We start from the raw sequence: 20,380 nt of genomic DNA, 5'->3' as shown, positions 1-20,380 counted from the left end.
TTGTAATGATAACAGGATCTTTATAATAGAATGGATTGCACATACACTGCATCAATCTAAAGTGGTCTCTGGTGCGTTTTACAGCTTTCGTTCTTTGGTCTTTATTTTATTGCAAATAAACATTGTCAATTGAGTCCATTCATATCAAATGACAACTAATAAAAGTGCTTTTAACAAAGTCACAACAGTGCCAATTTTAGTCATACATCTTGAACAACAAAGATGCTGGATGCATGCCCTGAACGTATCTGTGCTTTGTATAGGTTCAGTACATTCCCATGTATCGACAAGATGAAGACAGCCACAGGAGACTGCCATTAGCAGACAGGTGTGTCCTCAAAAGACTTCGGCACCAGTCAACCGTCCTGCTTGAATTGACTTGAATGCTTTCCCTGACGAGTCACCAAGTATTTCTTGGGATGAATTCTTAACTGTTTGAGGTGAACTGTGCTGTAGTTCTCAGATTAGTAATGTGAGTGACGCTCTGGTGCTGGCAAGAAATCTTGCAATTGAAAATTGAAGTTTTAAAAAGGTCATCCCCTCATTTGTTGTTCAGTGGGACCCCGTAGCTGGAGCTTCTCTTAATCTCCGTCTGTCCAATCATCCAGCGCACACCAAATGACACTGAGAATAGAGAAGTGACTTGAACATACTGTATGCTGAGGGCCATATGACATCTTTGTGGTTACAGCATCCAGTGTAGATGTTTGTCAATGGAATTATTTGTGAGATAAGGGCTAGTACCAAAGCATTTACAGACATGCTCATGACAAGGCATGCAATATTATAAATGTACTACTTTCCAAGAGTAAGGAACAAGCTCTTGATCAGTATCAGACTTGGATGCTGCCTTTCAAATATTTGGACAAAGATTAGATGGTTAATAGCAAAGTTTAGGGCGAAGGTACAAATAAGTACACCTTGGGATCAATCCCATCTGTAACACGGAACATCTATTGTAGTGCAATTTAAAGGCAATGTGAGTGCATTCAAGGTAAACACCACATAATGGTCCAACCGTAAATTACCTTTTAAAATGTCAATCACACTACAACGCAGATCTTTCATGGCACGGATTGAATCGAGACCGTTATCGCCAAAGTTATCCTGGTTGGTGACTTTTGCAACACATTTGTCTCGGGGGGCCACTAGTTGATCAAATATTCCAATAACACCCACCTGCAGCGCAGAAAGCCACTGTGGCCATGATGGTGAGAAGAGACCCAGAGTTGACCAGCTGAACCAGGAGGAGGCAGAGGGGGTATAGGAGAAGGCAGGTCCAGCCCAGCCAGTTGATCAGGGCCCAGGGCCTGCATGGTGGGGTAACTTTGGGGCCTGGGAAACACCCTGTCTGGCTGTAGTCCTCCTGGAACTTGTCCTGGAATAACAATACATGACCACATCAATTATCTTACAAACAGGAGCATAGACAACTGGCTTCACAGCCATGACCATAAAAAAAAGTGCCACGGGAGGGGTGTGTTTTATGAACTGTAGGTCTCTGATCTTGTGTGTGTATATATATATATATCATGTATTTTTGTAGTGGATCTCTAACAGTGCAATTAAGTATTATGAAGTACTATCTAATCTAATTTCATCTAACCAGGGCAATTTTACATCAGTTACTGTACAAACGGGTCAGATTGTGCAAGTGATTGATGAAAGTGTGTGGTGCAATGTTTGTGAATTAAACATTGGGGACAGAACAACATAAGGGTGAAGAGTAGGTACTGACATTAAGATATTGTAAGTGAGAGTTTCAGCTTTGTCCTTGGTGCTTGCTGTCCTCCAAAGAGCAGGCTGCTCAAAAATAAAGCAACCCTTTCATTCCACTTCATCTCTCCCTCCTTCCTAGATGAATAGAAGTCTTTGAGGTCTACAAAGGAACGACTACTGATCCAAAAGGAGACATGTAGGCCTGTCACCACTATCCATAAAGGTTGACTACCTACTCACACTAGAACCAGGACATAAACTGTCTTAGTTCCAATAGTCTTGTTTGATAGGAACTTCTTATAGAATGACCACAATCATTCAATGCAGACAACTGCAGTGGCAACCTGTTCAAAGCATGAGTACTGTGAATGACTATAGCTGCGTTTACAAAGTCAGCCCAATTCTGATCTTTTGACAAGTCAGATCATTTGCCCATAATTGGGTTGCCTGTGTAAAAGGGTGACAATTCCCTGTACAATGTACTGTAGTATTGGAAACTCACTCAGTTCCACCTGCTAACTGCTCAACAGGAGTGGGAATGTCTGTACGTAGTACACATCTGTGACTAACAGACAAAGCACCATCTAATCTTATCCATTTGGGCTGGGCATCGTTAAAGACGCATGACACTATAATAATCAAATATATCAAATCAAAATGAATCTAACAGGGGCCACAGGGCCATTTTTCATCAGTTAATGTACATACGGGTCGGATTATGCAAGTGATCGAAGAAAGTGCTTGGTGTAATGTTTGAATTAAACATTGGCGACAGAACAAAGTTATAATTTAAGGGTGAAGAGTAGGTACTGACATGAAGATAAAGTATAAATTAAGAGAGTTTAACTTTGTCCTTTGTGTTGTATCCCTTAATGAACAAATAGATGCAAACTGCACCTTGTACCAATAGTTAGTGAATTGTAATCCCTCTCCCCAATAAGAACACCACCTTCTCCTGGTAGAGTTTATGAAGCCAGGCAGAACACTCAGCCTCATCCTCTGGTATGGACTCCAGTGGGATTCTCCTTGAGACAGAAATGTAGAAGGAAACATTTCTTTTAGCTGTCCAATTCAAAATAACTTTATGGTCCAGTAAAAACAAACAGTCCAATAAGACAATATGTGGGCTTTGAGATCAGTGAGTTATGCCTCTAACCATTGGCCCTTCAGGTCCCACTCATAGCACTTGCCCAACTTGCGATAGAAATTGCAGGTTTAAAAGGAATTCATATTATCCATACCTTACATATAAATCTGGATGATACTTTTCCCCATTGAGAACCCCCCACAAGGTTGGAGTTTCGTTGTTTCTGAAATTTAATGTACAACAGTACACAGCAGCAACTAAAGGGGTAACAGAGAAAAAATATTTTTTTAAATATACAAAAAAATATAAACAAATAATACTTAGATATTCACTCCTGAGCAGGGTTGTACGGAAGAGTATTAACCTAGTCAGTTGCACAACTGAATGCATTCAACCGAAATGTGTCTCTGAATCAGAGAGGTGCGGGGTGCTGCCATAATCAATGTCCACATTATCGGCACCCGGGGGTCAGTTGTTGCTGCAGGTTAACTGCCTTGTTCAAGGGCAGAACATCAGATGTTCACACCTTTCTGGATCTGGGATTCGAACCAGCAACCTTTCGGTTACTGGTCCAACTCTCTTAACCAGTAGACTACCTGCCGCCCCCATATTAGGGCCAAGTGAAGATCATTTTTTTTGCTTGTGGTGGTAATTGCACGGATAGTACTTAAGTAGCAATATTTCGAGAATAAAGCGGCGATCATTTGAGAATAAATTGGCAATATTTAAAGAATAAAGCCAATTTTTTAAAATAAAGTTAATAATATTGCAGTTATATTTCCAGATATAAGATATAATATTGCAGTTATATTTCAAGATTATAGTAGTAGATTATAGTAGTACAGTCGTGCCAAAAGTTGAGAGTGACACAAATATTAATTTCCACAAAGTTTGCTGCTTCAGTGTCTTTAGATATGTTTGTCCGATGTTACTATGGAATACTGAAGTATAATTACAAGCATTTCATAAGTGTCAAAGGCTTTTATTGACAATTACATGAAGTTGATGCAAAGAGTCAATATTTGCAGTGTTGACCCTTCTTTTTCAAGACCTCTGCATTCCGCCCTGGCATGCTGGGATTAAGTTCTGGGGAGTTTCCTGGCCATGGACCCAAAATATCGATGTTTTTTTCCCCGAGCCACTTAGTTATCACTTTTGCCTTATGGCAATGTGCTCCATCATGCTGGAGAAGGCATTGTTCGTCGCCAAAATGTTCCTGGATGGTTGGGAGAAGTTGCTTTCGGAGGATGTGTTGGTACCGTTCTCTATTCATGGCTGTGTTCTTAGGCAAAATTGTGAGTGAGCCCACTCCCTTGGCTGAGAAGCAACCCCACACATGAATGGTCTCAGGATGCTTTACTGTTGGCATGACACAGGACTGATGGTAGCGCTCACCTTGTCTTCTCCGGACAAGCTTTTTTCCAAATGCCCCAAACAATCGGAAAGGGGATTCAGAGAAAATGACTTTACCCCAGTCCTCAGCAGTCCAATCCCTGTACCTTTTGCAGAATATCAGTCTGTCCCTGAGGTTTTTCCTGGAGAGAAGTGGCTTCTTTGATGCCCTTCTTGGCACCAGGCCATCCTCCAAAAGTATTTGCCTCACTGTGTGTGCAGATGCACTCACACCTGCCTGCTGCCATTCCTGAGCAAGCTCTGTACTGGTGATGCCCCGATCCCACAGTTGAATCAACTTGAGGACACGGTCCTGGAGCTTGCTAGACTTTCTTGGGCGCCCTGAAGCCTACTGGCAGCAATATCCTTGGCTGTGAAGCCCTTTTTGTGCAAAGCAATGATGACGGCATGTTTTTCCTTGGGGGTAACCATGGTTGACAGAGGAAGAACAATGATTCCAAGCACCACCCTCCTTTTGAAGCTTCCAGTCTGTTATCCGAACTCAAGCCTTGTACTCATCAACACTCACACCTGTGTTAACGAGAAAATCACTGACATGTCAGCTGGTCTTTTTGTGGCAGGGCTGAAATGCAGTGGAAATGTTTTGGGGTGATTCAGTTCATTTGCATGGCAAAGAGGGACTTTGCAATTCATCTGATCACTCTTCATAACATTCTGGAGTATATGCAAATTGCCATCATACAAACTGAGGCAGCAGACTTTGTGAAAATTAATATTTGTGTCATTCTCAAAACTTTTGGCCACGACTGTATATTATAGTAGGGGATCATAGTAGTAGATTATAGTTGGGGACTATAGTAGTAGATTATAGTAGGGGATTTGGTTAACTGCATGTCTGCCTTGCTCCCTGTTGCTGTGCACGCCACCATGGCACAACCTCTTCCAGGTTCTAATACTTATAATAATGTGGTTATTATGTTCTAAAAGAGCAAGGATTTCCTTGTTACTAAAGCCAATTTTAAAGTGTAGTTTCACCAGTCATCTCAGGCATTTCAACGGTGGTGCGCACAGCAACAGGGAGCCAGGAAGGCATGCAATTAATAACCATATACAACTGCGACTTTATTCTCTAAATATTGCCCCTTATTCTCAAAATATTGCTACTTTCTAATTAAAATATTGACAAAATTGTATTTTGAATATTCCCGAAAATGTATTTAAACGTTATTGTGAAAGTATTTCAAGTTTTTAAAGTTCTATCTGTGCAAACCAGTACCACCACCCATCACTTATTTATTTTTTCTCTTCACTTGGCCCTAATAATCCGCTGTAGTGTTACTTTCTAAATTTAATCCGTTACAGATAGTTAGTTACCTGTCCAAAATTGCAATCAGTAACAATCTGATTACTTTCAGTTACTTTTGGATTACTTTCCATTCAAAGAAGACAAAAAGGATCCACCAAACACTTTTGGTGTGTCATCATAGTGGTCTCTGACTTGTGGTCAGACTCACTCAGGTGGAACAAACTTAAACTTGCACCTTTTTTAAATGCTGAATTGAATATCATTGAGAAAACAGAAAGTTGTCAATTCATTTTTTCACTAACATCCTTTTGGATTTTAACAATAATCCAAGAAGTAGTTTTTTTAAGTATCTGATTACAAAATGTTTTGTTGGAACCCTAACTGATTACAGTTTTTATGTAATCAGATTACATGTAATTAGTCACTCCCCAACTCTGCTCATGAGTTTGACGTGTAGCGTTTGGTCATTCTGGAGCTCTACAGGGTTCCGCACCTGTCCCCCTGAGGTTCTGGACGGCTACCCAGAAACCCTTGGTCCTGGGCAGGAGGTGGTGTTTGAGTTTGGGCAGGCTTTTCTTCTCTGCCACCTCCATACTGACTCGATGCTTCTCCTCTGTGAAGCGTGTTCCCTCACAGTGGAGCAAGAACTGGCACACAATTAGAGATTCACTGTAGCATCAAAACTGTGTTTAGATTTACCAACGAACCTGCATGCTCATGTTTATAAGGTGAGTATCATTATATTCTCACATTATTATCCTTCCTAGACTCGTGACATACTATTGATTGTGTCAATCAATGTAATCTTTTAGAACAACCAAACTGCATACTCATGTTAGTTGTGAAGAAAGCTGGAATAAGGAATTTAAAAAGACATCACATCCTCTCATGAACTATACATGTCTTAATCAACTTTGGACTATTAAGTGTCATTACTGATTGATTAATTACTTTACTAGTTGGTTGGTTGATTGATGGCTCACCCAGAAGTTCTCAGGGTAATCCCGTAGGTTCTGAAGACTCTGGACAAAGTTGCTCTTATCTTCCTCCCACTTCCTCTTAATAAACACCATCTCCAGGAAGTACCACATCCAGCCAATCACAGGCAGGTATGACAACTCTTTCTTGGCTAAACATTTGGAGGCCTGGAAAGGGAAAGATTGTCAATGTGTTTGAGTACAGAGGGCATCAAAGAACTTCAGAAAATCTGGGTCTTTTCTCAAGCAATTCCTTGCTTCCCACCTTCCTCACCTCCTCCTCAACAGTATTGGATGAGAAGGTCCAAGGAGAGAAGAAGGCAAGGAGAGAGAATGCAAGGAATCTGAGATCGATTAATCGAGAAAGTGCCCTGTTCTCTTACCCCAAGGACCCCGAATCGTTCACAGAAGGTCCAGCCACACAGAAAGTCTATTTCAAAGTTGTGGTTGAGGACGACGATGGCATTCTCTTTACCGTAGAGTTGGTAGTTCTCTGGGTCTGTGTAGAGCGTGACTTCAGTGCCAGACCACCACTCTAAGAGAGCCACAGATTCTGAGGAATACGCGTAGCATAACAGAGAAAAGTGTAAATAATATACCATTGTCAGCAGGTACAGTGACTTTGCATTGCAGTTAATGCACAATGTTAGAGGGCATAGCCCTCCTGCAGCATCAGTGCACTTAATAAAGGGGCAATCTGCAATTGGTACAATTTTTTTAAACTTTTAAATGGGTGATACATACCCATTGATTCTTGAAGAATATAACATAAATACCTCGAGCTTAGTTCAACTGTCGATCCCCACCAAAATCCAAAATATACACTTTTTTTTAACTCTGTAAACAATGCAATTGGAAACAAACAGTATATCCTCAAAAGATGGTTGAAACTATAATTTTGATTTCATGGATGGTCATGAACTGCCATCCCTCAGCTTTTTACCAAAACAAAACCACTTTGTTTTTGTTTGAACTGCAGATGAAATCCAATTTTATTGGTGGCGTACACATATTTTGCAGGTGTAAAAAAAAAAATGTATAGCTCCAAGCTATAAAAAATAAATAAAGAGAGTTGCACACACTATATATAAACTCCCTGTAATTTATTAGGTAAATTACCAATGTTTACACATCACTGTGCCTTCAGGGTAATGTCATGAATGCTTGAACCAGATTGTGTAGACAAATAGTGACAATAGTGAGGGGTGTGTCATAATTATTAAGGGAATTAGAATTAATTGAGTGAAACTGTTAAAAAAAAAACAGTTTGTCATGCCTTTCAACCTTCGTCTCTCCCGAGCCCGTACGGGAGTTGTAGCGATGAGACAAGATAGTAGTAAAAAAAAAAAAAAATGAATAATCTATGTTGATGCTAATATTATTTACAGAAATGCAATTATGTGTGATATCATATACATATACATAGACACATAATTTAATTTCTGCAAATAATATTAGCATCAACATAGATTATTTTTTTTATTTTTTTACCCCTTTTTCTCCCTAATTTTGTGGTTTCCAATTGTTTTTTAGTAGCTACTATCTTGTCTCATCGCTACAACTCCCGTACGGTCTCGGGAGAGACAGACGAAGGTTGAAAGGCATGCGTCCTCCGATACACAACCCAACCAAGCCGCACTGCTTCTTAACACAGCACACATCCAACGCTGAAGCCAGCCGCACCAATGTGTCGGAGGAAACACCGTGCACCTGGCAACCTTGGTTAGCGTGGACTGTGCCAAGCCCGCCACAGGGGTCACTGGTGCGCGGTGAGACAAGGATATCCCTACCGGCCAAACCCTCCCTAACCCAGACGACGCTAGGCCAATTGTGCGTCGCCCCACGGACCTCCCGGTCGCAGCCGGTTACGACAGCCTGGGCGCGAACCCAGAGTCTCTGGTGGCACAGCTGGCGCTGCAGTAGAGCGCCCTTAACCACTGCGCCACCCGGGAGGCCCTATACATTATTGTTTAATACAGTTTCACATTTTATATTTAAGTTTCCTATTTCATTAAAAAACAATTGTTAGATGTGATCTTTTGGTTCAACCATAATGCATAATAAGCATCATCAACTGGGGGAACATTTTGGGAGTATGCTGATAAACTGTAGAAAGAATATAACCATTTATAAGACCTATTCAAAGAGATAATTGTGGCCTGAGATCAGTGAATATTCTACCAATAGGGGTCAATGTTTTTAGACAAGATATTCAGTAAGCCTCCCTTTGTAGTAGCAGGATCTCAATGTCAACGGAGATGCTTGTTCTAGGTCCCAAGAAACAAAGAGATCTTCTGTTGAACCTGACAATTAATCTTGATGGTTGTACAGTCGTCTGTGAAGGACCTCGGCGTTACTCTGGACCCTGATCTCTCTTTTGACGAACATATCAAGACTGTTTCAAGGACAGCTTTTTTCCATCTACGTAACATTGCAAAAATCAGAAACTTTGTCCAAAAATGATGCAGAAAAATGTATCCATGCTTTTGTTACTTCTAGGTTAGACTACTGCAATGCTCTACTTTCCAGCATTACGGATAAAGCACTAAATAAACTTCAGTTAGTGCTAAATACGGCTGCTAGAATCCTGACTAGAAACAAAAAATGTGATCATATTACTCCTGGCTTCCTGTTAAGGCAAGGGCTGATTTCAAGGTTTTACTGCTAACCTACAAAGCATTACATGGGCTTGCTCCTACCCATCTTTACGATTTGGTCCTGCCATACATGCCTACACGTACGCTACGGTCACAAGACGCAGGCCTCCTAATTATCCCTAGAATTTCTAAGCAAACAGCTGGAGGCAAGGCTTTCTCCTATAAAACACAATTTGTATGGAATGGTCTGCCTACCCATGTGAGAGACGCAGACTCGGTCTCAACCTTTAAGTCTTTACTGAAGACTCATCTCTTCAGTAGGTCATATGATTGAGTGTAGTCTGGCCCAGGAGTGTGAAGGTGAATGGAAAGGCTCTGGAGCAACGAACTGCCCTTGCTGTCTCTGCCTGGCCGGTTCCCCTCTCTCCACTGGGATTCTCTGCCTCTAACCCTATTACAGGGGCTGAGTCACTGGCTTACTGGTGCTCTTCCATGCCGTCCCTAGGAGGGGTGGGTCACTTGAGTGGGTTGAGTCACTGACGTGATCTTCCTGTCTGGGTTGGCGCACCCCCTTGGGTTGTGCCGTGGCGGAGATCTTTGTGGGCTATACTCGGCCTTGTCTCGGGTTGGTAAGTTGGTGGTTGAAGATATCCCTCTAGTGGTGTGGGGGCTGTGCTTTGGCAAAGTGGGTGGGGTTATAGCCTGCCTGTTTGGCCCTGTCCGGGGGAATCATTGGATGGAGCCACAGTGTCTCCTGACCCCTTCTGTCTCAGCCAAGCAGTATTTAAGCTGCAGTAGTTTATGTGTCGGGGGGCTAGGGTCAGCCTGTTATAATTTGAGTACTTCTCCTGTCTTATCCGGTGTCCTGTGTGAATTTAAGTATGCTCTCTCTAATTCTCTCTTTCTTTCTTTCTCTCTCTTGGAGGACCTTGGCCCTAGGACCATGCCTCAGGACTACCTTGCATGATGACTCCTTGCTGTCCCCAGTCCACCTGGCCATGCTGCTGTTCCAGTTTCAACTGTTCTGCCTGTGGCAATGAAACCCTGACCTGTTCCCCGGACGTTCTACCTGTCCCAGACCTGCTGTTTTCAACTCTCTAGAGACAGCAGGAGCGGTAGAGATACTCTTTAATGATCGGCTATGATCGGCTATTGATTCTTCACAAAAAATACAGTTTTATATCTTTATGTTTGAAGCCTGAAATGTGGCAAAAGGTCGCAAAGTTCAAGGGGGCCGAATACTTTCGCAAGGCACTGTATGTGAGAATGCTGTTCATTGATTACAGCTCAGCGTTCAATACTATAGTGCCTACAAAGATCATCACTAAGTTAAGGACCATGGGACTGAACATCTCCCTCTGCAACTGGATCCTGGACTTCATGATGGACGGCCCCCAGGAGGTAAGGATAGGCAACAACACGTCTACCATGCTGATCCTCAACACTGGGGCCCCTCAGGGGTGTGTACGTAATCCACTCCTGTATTCCCTGTTCACCCACGACTGTGTGGCCAAACACGACTCCAACACCATCATTAAGTTTGCTTAATGATGTTTGCTTAACAGTGGTAGGCATAATCACCGACAACGATGAGACAGCCTATAAGGAGGAGGTCAGAGAACTGACAGTTTGGTGCCAGGACAACAACCTCTCCCTCAACGTGAGCAAGACAAAGGAGCTGATTGGGGACTACAGGAAACATCAACGAGGCTGTAGTGGAGCAGGTTGAAAGTTTCATGTTCCGTGGTGTCCACGTCACCAACGATCTATCATGGTCCAAACACACCAAGACAGTCGTGAAGAGGGCACAACTAAACCTTTTCCCCCCTCAGGAGACTTAAAGGATTTGGCATGGGTCCCCAGATCCACCAAAAGTTCTATAGCTGCACCATCCAGAGCATCCTGACCGGTTTGTATGGCACTATAGAGGGTAGTACATACGGCCCAGTATATCACTGGGGCCAAGCTTCCTGCAATCCAGGACCTACATAATAGGCGGTGTCAGAGGAAAGCCCATAAAATTGTCAGCGACTCTAGTCACCCAAGACATAGACCGTTTTCTCTGCTATGGCAAGTGCCAAGTCGAAGACTAAAAGGCTCCACAACAAATTCTACCCCCAAGCCATAATACTGCTAATAATAAAATGGCCACCGGACTATTACATTGACCCCTGCTACTCGCTGTTTATTATCTATGCATAGTCACTTCACCCCTACCTACCTACATGTACAAATGATCTCTAACCTGTACCCACGCACACTGACTCGGTATATAGCCTCGTTATTGTTATGTTATTGTGTTACTTTTTATTATTTTTTACTTTAGTTTATTTGGTAAATATTTTCTTAACTCTTCTTGAACTGCACTTTTGGTTAAGGGCTTGTAAAGTAAGCATTTCACAGTAAGTATGTGACAAATAAAGTTTGATTTGATTTGAGTGTCTGAGTGGGCTCAGGGGGCCGGTCAGATCTCACCAAGCGATCTCCAATATAGCAACCACACCTATAGACCACCAGTGGGGATCCATGAAGAGGTGTGCAATTTTTTTGTCTCATTGCAAAATATGCCAGTGCTTTTTCAGGGTTGCGTTCATTTTCTCCGAACTCTTGGTGTACTTGGTGCAAAAGACGGTTGCGTTGTTTTTCTTCTTTGGTTGAGTTTTTAGTAATTCCTCTCTTGGTTTTTGAGATATTTTCATCATTGCAGCATCAAGAGTTTTGTCCTTGTAGCCTCTCATTTTCAATTTATCTTTTTGTTTTTAGCATTGCTGTCAAAATCTGTCTGGTGGCCACAGGTTCGTTTAACCCTGCATAACTGGCTATATGGTAGACCATTCTTGATGGGAAGAGGATGCATACTATCCGCACATAGCAAGGTATTGTGGTCTGTGGGCTTTGTGTATAAGTCTGTGTGTAATGCATCAGTCCAGGTAATTTATTTTTCTCTCATCAGTCTGCAATAATAGTGAAGACATCAAAACAAGAACTGGTTACCAACATAATTAGAGCAGCAAAACTAAACATTTTGACATACCTGTGGTATCAGAATTTATGGCCCATACCACCCCATTATTAAATCAGTGTTTAATGAGTACATAGGGCAGCAGTCTCTAAGGTGCAGGGTATTGTATTGGGTGGTAGCCAGCTAGGAACAGTGACTAAGTTGAGGGCAGGGTACTGGGCGGAGGTCGGCTAGAGGTGACTATTTTACAGTCTGATGGCCTGGAGATAGACTCTCTGTCCCTGCTTTGATACACATGTATGGTCTCTGCCTTCTAGATGGTAGCAGGGTGAAAAGCCTGTGGCTTGGGGGGCTAAGCTAAATTTCTTCACCCTGCTGAGGTTGAAGAGGCGCTGTTGCGCCTTCTCACCACACTGTGTGGATGGACCATTTCAGGTTGTCAGTGATGTGCACACAGAGGAACTTGAAGCATTTCACCCTCTCCCCGTCAATGTGGATGGCGACGTGATCCCCCTGCTGCCTCCTGAAGTCAACGATCAGCTCCTTTGTTTTGTTGGCGTTGAGGGAGAGGTTGTTTTCCTGGCACCACTCCGCCAGGGCCCTCACCTCCTCCCTGTAGGCGGTCTTGTTGTTGGTAATCAGACCTACCACTTTTGTTTTGTCAGCAAACTTGATGATGGAGTTGGGGATGTGCATGGCCATGCAGTCATGGATGAACAGGGTGTACAGAAGGGGGCTGAGCACGTACCCTTGTGGGGCCCACGTGTTGAGGATCAGTGTGTTTTTGCCAAACTTCATCACCTGGGGTAGGTCGGTCAGGAAGTCCAGGACCCAGTTGCACAAGGTGGGGTTCAGATCCAGGGCCTCGAGCTTATTGATGAGCTTGGAGGGCACTATGGTGTTGAAGGCTGAGCTGAAGTCAATGAACAGCATTCTTACATACGTAGGTATTCCTCTTGTCCAGAAGGGATAGGACAGTGCACATCCGTGGATCTGTTGGGGCGGTATGCAAATTGTAGTGTGGTCTAGGGTGCCAGATAAGATGGAGGTGATATGATCCTTAACTAGCCTGTCAAAACACTTCATGATGACAGAAGTGAGTGCTACTGAGCGATAGTCATTTAGTTCAGTTACTTTTGCTCTCTTGAGTAAAGGAACAATGGTGGACATGTTGAAGCAAGCGGGGACGACAGACTGGGATAGGAAGATATTGAATATATCCGTAAACAACCCAGCCAGCTGGTCTACACATGCTCTGAGAACGCGGCTTGAGATGCCGTCTGGGCCGGCAGCCTTGCAATGGTTAACACGCTTAAATGTCTTACGTCGGCCACGGAGAACGAGAGCTCACTGTCCTCGTTAGAGCTGGTGGCCCACTTCCGCGGCTCCGTTTTTTCCTCGAAGAGGGCAAAGGTGTTTAGTTTGTCCGGAAGTGAGGCGTCAGTGTCTGCAACGTGGCTGGCTTTCCCTTTATAATCTGTGATTGTCTTGGGTTCTTGCCACATACCTCGTGTCTGAGCCTGAGATTGCCCCTTTAAATCAGTGAAGTGAAGCAATAGGGAAAGAGAGCGATATTCGGTTTGTATTTCAGGCCAAGAGAAGGCCTGCAGTAGAAGTAAAGAACAGTGGAATTAAAGAACAGTAGAATAGATCCTACTCACGGCTGGTGAGGGAGTATCCCAGTTTACAGTTGATCCTCCTGGCCAGCTGCTTGTTGATTGGCCAGAGGGGCAGAGTGCAGATCTGTAATAGGTTGATCAGGAGACCACTGACAAAGAACCCATAGCAGATGACCAGATGACACAAGAACTGTCCCTTCAACCACTGTACCAGACCCATCTAGAGGAGAGAAGTGGGGAGGAAGGGAAAGGAAGTGGAAAGGTGGATACCTAGTCAGTTGTACAACTGAATGCATTCAGGGGAGGGGAACGGAGATATTTGGTATTTTATTAGGATCCCCATTAACTGTTGCATTAACTGGGTTCCACACAAAACATGACATAATATAGAACATTAATAGACAAGAACAGCTAAAGGAAAGAACTCCATCAAATATATATTTTTTTAAAGGCACCACGTAGCCTACATATCAATACATACACACAAACTATCTAGGTCAAATAGGGGAGAGGCCTTGTGCCGTGAGGTGTTGCTTTATTTGTTTTTTGAAACCAGGTTTGCAGTTCACTTGAGCAATATGAGATGGAACTGAGTTCCATGCAATAATGGCTCTATATAATACTGTATGCTTTCTTGAATTTGTTCTGGATTTGGGGACTGTGAACAGACATCTGGTGGCATGTCTGGTGGGGTAAGTGTGTGTGTCAGAGCTGTGTGTATGTTGACTTTGAAAACAATGACATTTTCCACACATTAATGTTTCTTATAAAGAAGAAGTGATGCAGTCAGTCTCTCTGTTCTGGGCCAGCTGCAGCTTAACTAGGTCTTTCCTTGCAGCACTGAACCACCAGACTGGACAATAATCAAGGTAAGACAAAGCTAGAACCTGCAGAACTTGCTTTTTGGAGTGGGGTGTCAAAAAAGCAGAGCATCTCCCCATCTTTACAACCATTGAATCTATATGTTTTGACCATGACAGTTTACAATCTTAGGTAATGCCAAGTCATTTAGTCTCCTCAACTTGTTCAACAGCCACACCATTCATTACCAGATTCAGGTGAGGTCTTGAACTTTGGGATTGAATACAGTACAATGAATGCTCTTAGTTTTAGAGATGTTCAGGACCAGTTTATTACTGGCCATCCATTCCAAAACAGACTGCAACTCTTTGTAAAGGGTTTGTAAAGGGTTTCAGTGATTAGCAGTGGTTGCTGATGCGTGCTCGCATCACTGGGAGCTCAGCCCCAGTGATGTAGTGGGCTGTACGCACTACTACCCTCTGTAGTACCTTGTGTCCGGATGCCGAGCAATTGCCATACCAAGCGATGGTGCAGACAGTCAAGATGCTCTCAATGGTGCAGCTGTAGAACATTTTGAGGATCTGAGGGCCCATGCCAAATCTTTTTGTTTCAGCCTCCTGAGGGAGAAGAGGCGTTGTTGTGCCCTCTTCACGACTGTGTGTTTGGACCATGATGGGTCTTTAGTGGCCTCCTGAGTGGTGCAACGGTCTAAGGTACTTCATCTCAGTGCTAGAGGTGTCCATTCCAAGCTGTATCACAACCAGTCGTGATTGGGTGGCGTACAATTGGCCCAGCGTTGTCCGGATTAGGGCTTGGCCTGGGTAGGCTGTCATTGTAAATAATAATTTGTTCTTCACCGACTTGCCTAGTTAATTAAAGGGTAAATTAAAATAAATAAAACAAGTGATGTAGACACCCTGGAACTTCAATCTCTCAACCATCTCAACTATGTGAATGGGGGCATACTCAGCCCTCTGTTTCCTATAGTCCCCGATCAGCTCCTTTGTCAAGCTGACTAACATTTAACCTAACTCCTAAACTTAACCCTAACCAACAACTAAATACATACCCCACAAAACGTAACATATAAATGGAGTGTTTCAGATTTACGTACAGAATAATACTAAATGCTCTGAGACCAGGTTGGACAGACAAGTCTCAAGGATACACATCAATGAGATAGTGATGACTGGAAGTTACACTATAGATCACCCTTGCTCAACTACTATGCATGCATAGCTTGCATGTATTTACATCATGTGCGCATGCTTCAGGTGACAGAAATCTGAATGCACTACCAGAGTTTTGAAAAGTCTGTTTAATAATACTTAGAGGCGTTGAATGTGGATATGAATGTGGATATGATATCCTGTGGATATGAATGTGGATATGATATCCTGTGGATATGTTGTCTCAAATTCCCAGTGGTAGGAGAACCAACCACCCAGACAACCAGTTGAGTAAGTTCAAATGTAATTTTATTTTATTCACAGTATTTAGTCTCACTGACCACTTCAAATAGTTGAACTTCAATATTTCAGAAGGTGAATTACAAAAGCTAGTCACTGGATGGTTAATGGGGCAAAGGTCACCCCATCCTCGCTCCACAACAGTTGGCAGAGTTGTGTTATCCTGACCCTGACTGACACAGTGAAACGCTCACTGCCCTCCAAAGAGCTGGCTGTTGAAAAATAAAGCTCCTTTTATTCCACTTCTTGATCTCTCTCCCTTCCTCCATCTTGGCTGAATAGAAGTCATTGAGGTCTACGAAAGAAAGACTGTACTGATCTAAAAGGAGAGACATGTAGGCCTGTCACCACAATCCATAAAGGTCCAGTGGCAGATTTGCCATCTGGCAAATGCCTTGATGGGCTGGACCATTTTTTTTGGGGTGGGCTGCTTGAAATTGACACACAAAAATATAATTTTATCTAAAAGTAAAATAATTAAAAAAGGTGACATGTCCGGAAGCCCGTTATTTATTTTTTTGTGTTACCTTACTTGTGCAATTTCTCTGTTATACAAATTTCTCTGTTACAGTGGGCAACGACCAGCCACCTATCAAGATGGGCCAGCCTGGTTTTCTGATGAGCTGAGGTCACACAAACTCACATTCAAAGTCAAACGCGACATCAGCAAAGAGACCTGCTCCATGTATGTCATCAGTTAGACAGCTAAGATCATGTATATTAAAATGTAGAAAGAGCATATTTTAAATTGTCACCTCACTTAAAACTTCCTATTGATCTGAAAACCATGATTTGGTCAAAGAGTAAAGTGCATTATCCTCCTGATTCCTGTAATCAAAGTGTCTGCCCTGCCCCTGTGGCCTTACTGGAGCCTGCTGCTGGATTAAGTGATCCACTCTCCTCTCCCCCCATGAACTCAAGAGAAAAATGTGTTCTGATTGTAGGCTATAACGTGTCAAAATGCAAATGTGCGAAAAACACAGCTTTGGAACTGATATTGGCACAAGCTGGAGGGAGTGTTAGAACATAACGCACACAATTACAGTTAACAAAAATGTATGCTTAATCCAGTATAAACTAATGAATAGAATGTAATATACAAGAGACAAAATTCACAAAGTCTACAGCAAAACAGCAATGTCATGTCTTCACTGTAAAACTAACAATGACTCAGTAATTCATGTCTTCTGGGAGTGCTATAAAGTCCAAACGTTATGGGCAGAGTTAGAAAACTGACTGTCAGAAGTTGTACAATGTAAATGTACTTTTAATCTGTCTATCCGCATATTTCAAGACATGGCTAATGGGGGTGCATTGAGATACACAAAGGGTTGGACAATATTATTTTCAACACTTATATTGAAGAAGCTATTACTTAAATACTGGAAGCCAAATGATACTCCAAACTTAAGAGAATAGAATAATCATATTCTTTATTATTTAAATATTGAATCTAATAATAATATTTCTACAGACAAAAACAACATAACACAATTTGAAATCATATGGGGAAGAGTCTTACAAGTATTAGAAAGAATGGGTGTGGATACAGTGGGAACATGTGGGTCTGAGCAAGTGTGATGTCATTAATGTTTGTGGAAATGTATGTAATGTTAAGTTGTTAATGTTTTTTTGTCCATGTATCTTTTTGGTTTGTTGTAAAAAAAGAAAAAAAAGAAGCAAGTTAGAGTCTTGAGCCAATGCTAGCTAGTATTAGCACAATGACTGGAAGTCTATGGGTATCTGCTAGCATGCTATGTTAAGTTGTTTATTGTTTTTGTCTATATACTGTATGGTTCATTTGTTTTTTTTAACGGGTCTTAGAGAGGAGGGTCTCAGCTTTCTATTAGATATAATTTGGATTTCTCAACTCTCAATATTCAACTCAATAGCAACTATTTTACAACCAAGATATTTGCTATGGCTTGGAGATATGGAGCTTTGCGTGCACAAAATGCGCATTGGCCATTGCGAGGGCATAGGCCTATAGGTATCATGGGTAGTAGTCTACTGTCAAAGTCTGTTTTAGGACATTACATTTACTGTTGGATGAATACATGGCTACTAGCAGTGGGTATTGTATTTAAAGTTAGCAATCGAATGTGTTCTGAGTTTCCACTTCCTCAGGTGTTGAACCTCCTATTAACTGAACAGCTTTCATAAAGGACTGGCTTGTATTGTGAAGATGACCACACAATTTATTTTCATAATGAGCCAAATCTATTGGTTTTCAACCCAAAGTTACAAAGGGAAATGTGATCTATTTAATAAACACAAGACAACAGCAAAATGGATAAAATAGTGTGGTGATATTGCAGGAACAGATGCATAAATATTTTCTTACTTAAAAAATGGTTAAGTAACCATGTTGTATTCGCCGCGTGTGACAAATAGAATTTGATTTGACTTGTTCTAGTGGTCAAAAACTGGTACTTTCACACAACTCTATGGTAAATAATGCAAGCGACTTCAATTAGTAATTCCTCTGAAGAGGAGAGAGAAAGAAACACCACCAAATACACAGTGAATACATTTCATAGTATGGAGAAGCAACACTCAAAGCTACAGCTTCATTCTACTTGTTAAACATAGAGAACTGACACTGGTTGTTGGGGTGGGATTGGCATGGGGTGTGGGTGGTCCGTGGGTGGCTTTTGACCATTTTTTATTTATTCCTCATGTCTTACTCATTGGTAGGAAGAAGTTTGGTTCAAATGGGATGTTGAGTACTATATTTATTGAATATTATCTGAATACGATAAATTAAAATGACCAATTTGGGTGTCAATCAAATATCTTAATTTCTCAGAGATCAAATTATATTTCAACAAAATAAAGTTTCAGAAATGCTAATCGTATCTGTTAGTAACTACAGAAACAACGTCAGAACTATCTGAGATAGTGGGTGTTGAAATCCTATTTCTTGTGCTCTTTGAGGTGGAACAACTCTAATCTAATCTAACTGTCTTCCACCAGCCAACTTCCCAACAGGACTGGGCACAACTCTAGGCAGACAACTGTGCTGGCAGGTACACATTGTCTGACTGGCTATCTGATAATTATTCCATGCTGATGACACACCCTGCTAGGTTACACCATGGGAACTACTACAGTGTACCAAGAGCTGACTGGCCTGGCTGGCCCTACCTGACTGCACCACAATACAATACAATCTAGTATGGAGGAATTTACCTCAGGGGAGTGCTGGTGTACAGTAGCCTGTCAAATCTCAGCTATGCTGTTGAGGAAATGTCAGGACAGGAGAGGAAAATTGTTTCTCATTCTCATTCTAAGCAAATGCATCTCATGACATCTTCTGATTCCAAATAGCACTTGGTTTCTATCTGAAGTGTTCAATGAATGGCATTCCATAAGAGCAAAATTATTTAGAAAAAAATATAATTTAAAACGACAGCCAACATATTTGAGTCTCCCCAACAGGTTATTTTTGGTTATGATAACACTAAGTTAATATAGTTCAAAATCACAAAGCTTTTTTCATTGATTGAAATCTAACAAACTAGGTAACTAGACCAAGGAACTATATGTATACTACTTGTAGTATACAAAAAATAAGAACATTCAGGAGTAACCTAATAATAAGACAGTGTGAAAAAAAACAGACGTTTAGATTACATGAATAAAAGTGTTACCTTACTTGTCCCAGGCTTTGGTTCTTTTGTGGCGATAACGCGGCCCAGATACTACCGGTGTGGTGAGATAACTCGATCAGTTGGAATACGGCGTTGCGAGCGCTCATTTCAAAGAGTGCTCGGTAAGCCACGCCCCAGTGGGCAGAGCTAGGCATGTTGCACTGGGATACAAAAAATACTTTCAATTTACAATGGGTCCGCTTTTGTTCTGTGTAGCCTAGTTATGCTAATATATTTCAGACCAGTGTATTGCAGTTCATTTCGTTTTAGACTTATTAAGTAAAATATATTTGAGTAGTAAACAGGAAACGACTCCCAGACAGTTCCCAATAGAACATACCAAAGGGGTGCATCATTTACTAGGCTACCTAAATTATTGGGTTCATCTGGTTTCCATGGTTCTTGGTTATTTACCAGGTAACAATAAGTGAAAACGAAACAAGGACTGAATCAATAGACGCCTACATTTTCTCAACTAGAGACTGAAATAAATTGTGTTTCTTTGAAAAGATGGGCCTGGCTGACATGACAAATGCATTAAAGGGGAAAGGATCCACAGACACTGCACATCTCTTTATTTACAACGCTGGCTGACATGGTTAACACAAACACAGGACATTGAATGCTACCTGAATTGACTCAGAAAAGTAACATAAGTAAGTCTACAGTATCACAGCGAGGTTAAACAGGTGTGTGTTAGATTATCCAGTGTCCACAGCAACACTATTGATTATCCAATACCCCCATTGCATGTGGTGTACTATGATCTTAGCCATGCTCCAACTAACCCTTCTGGAGGGTCTGATGCACTTAGACTGCAACTGAGGACACCCTGGC

The 20,380-nt window shown here is 41.9% G+C and overlaps 1 protein-coding gene across 7 annotated transcripts; it reads right to left on the bottom strand.

Annotated features, from left to right (window-relative positions):
* LOC110499331 (1-acylglycerol-3-phosphate O-acyltransferase 4 (lysophosphatidic acid acyltransferase, delta)) lies at positions 1-19,672 on the bottom strand. Of its 7 annotated transcripts, none has more exons than XM_021576414.3 (10): positions 19,544-19,632; positions 19,083-19,128; positions 13,663-13,840; positions 6,826-6,995; positions 6,449-6,610; positions 5,959-6,112; positions 2,961-3,063; positions 2,669-2,744; positions 1,180-1,378; positions 1-624 (listed from the first exon to the last, which is right to left on the bottom strand). In XM_021576414.3, the coding sequence occupies exons 3-10, from the start codon at positions 13,838-13,840 to the stop codon at positions 542-544; spliced, it is 1,125 nt and encodes a 374-aa protein (XP_021432089.1). In that variant the 5' UTR covers positions 19,083-19,128; positions 19,544-19,632; the 3' UTR covers positions 1-541. The 7 variants fall into 7 exon arrangements, 5 of the variants coding, with proteins under 5 accessions (XP_021432089.1, XP_090069126.1, XP_021432088.2 ...); XM_090213000.1 differs by having other exon boundaries at positions 19,549-19,625; XM_021576413.3 differs by lacking the exon at positions 19,083-19,128 and having other exon boundaries at positions 19,549-19,672.
* Between the last annotated feature and the right edge of the window lie 708 nt (positions 19,673-20,380).

Source organism: Oncorhynchus mykiss, chromosome 20 (genome assembly GCF_057628025.1).
Source record: "Oncorhynchus mykiss isolate SJ-2025 chromosome 20, ASM5762802v1, whole genome shotgun sequence".
In the NCBI taxonomy this organism is placed as follows: Eukaryota; Metazoa; Chordata; class Actinopteri; order Salmoniformes; family Salmonidae; genus Oncorhynchus; species Oncorhynchus mykiss.
Note: the sequence above shows the minus strand (reverse complement) of the source record. Positions and strands in the feature narration are given on the sequence as shown.

What these genes read in the sequence shown, in the direction of transcription:
- LOC110499331 (XM_021576413.3), bottom strand. Translation starts at nt 19,650, where the DNA reads ATGAGCGCTCGCAACGCCGTATTCCAACTGATCGAGTTATCTCACCAC. An exon ending in AGAACCAAAGCCTGGGACAA is followed by an intron (nt 13,841 to 19,548) that starts GTAAGGTAACAC and finishes TCTCTCCTCTAG; the next exon opens with ATGGGTCTGGTACAGTGGTT. An exon ending in ATAAACTCTACCAGGAGAAG is followed by an intron (nt 1,379 to 2,668) that starts GTGGTGTTCTTA and finishes TTGTTATTCCAG; the next exon opens with GACAAGTTCCAGGAGGACTA.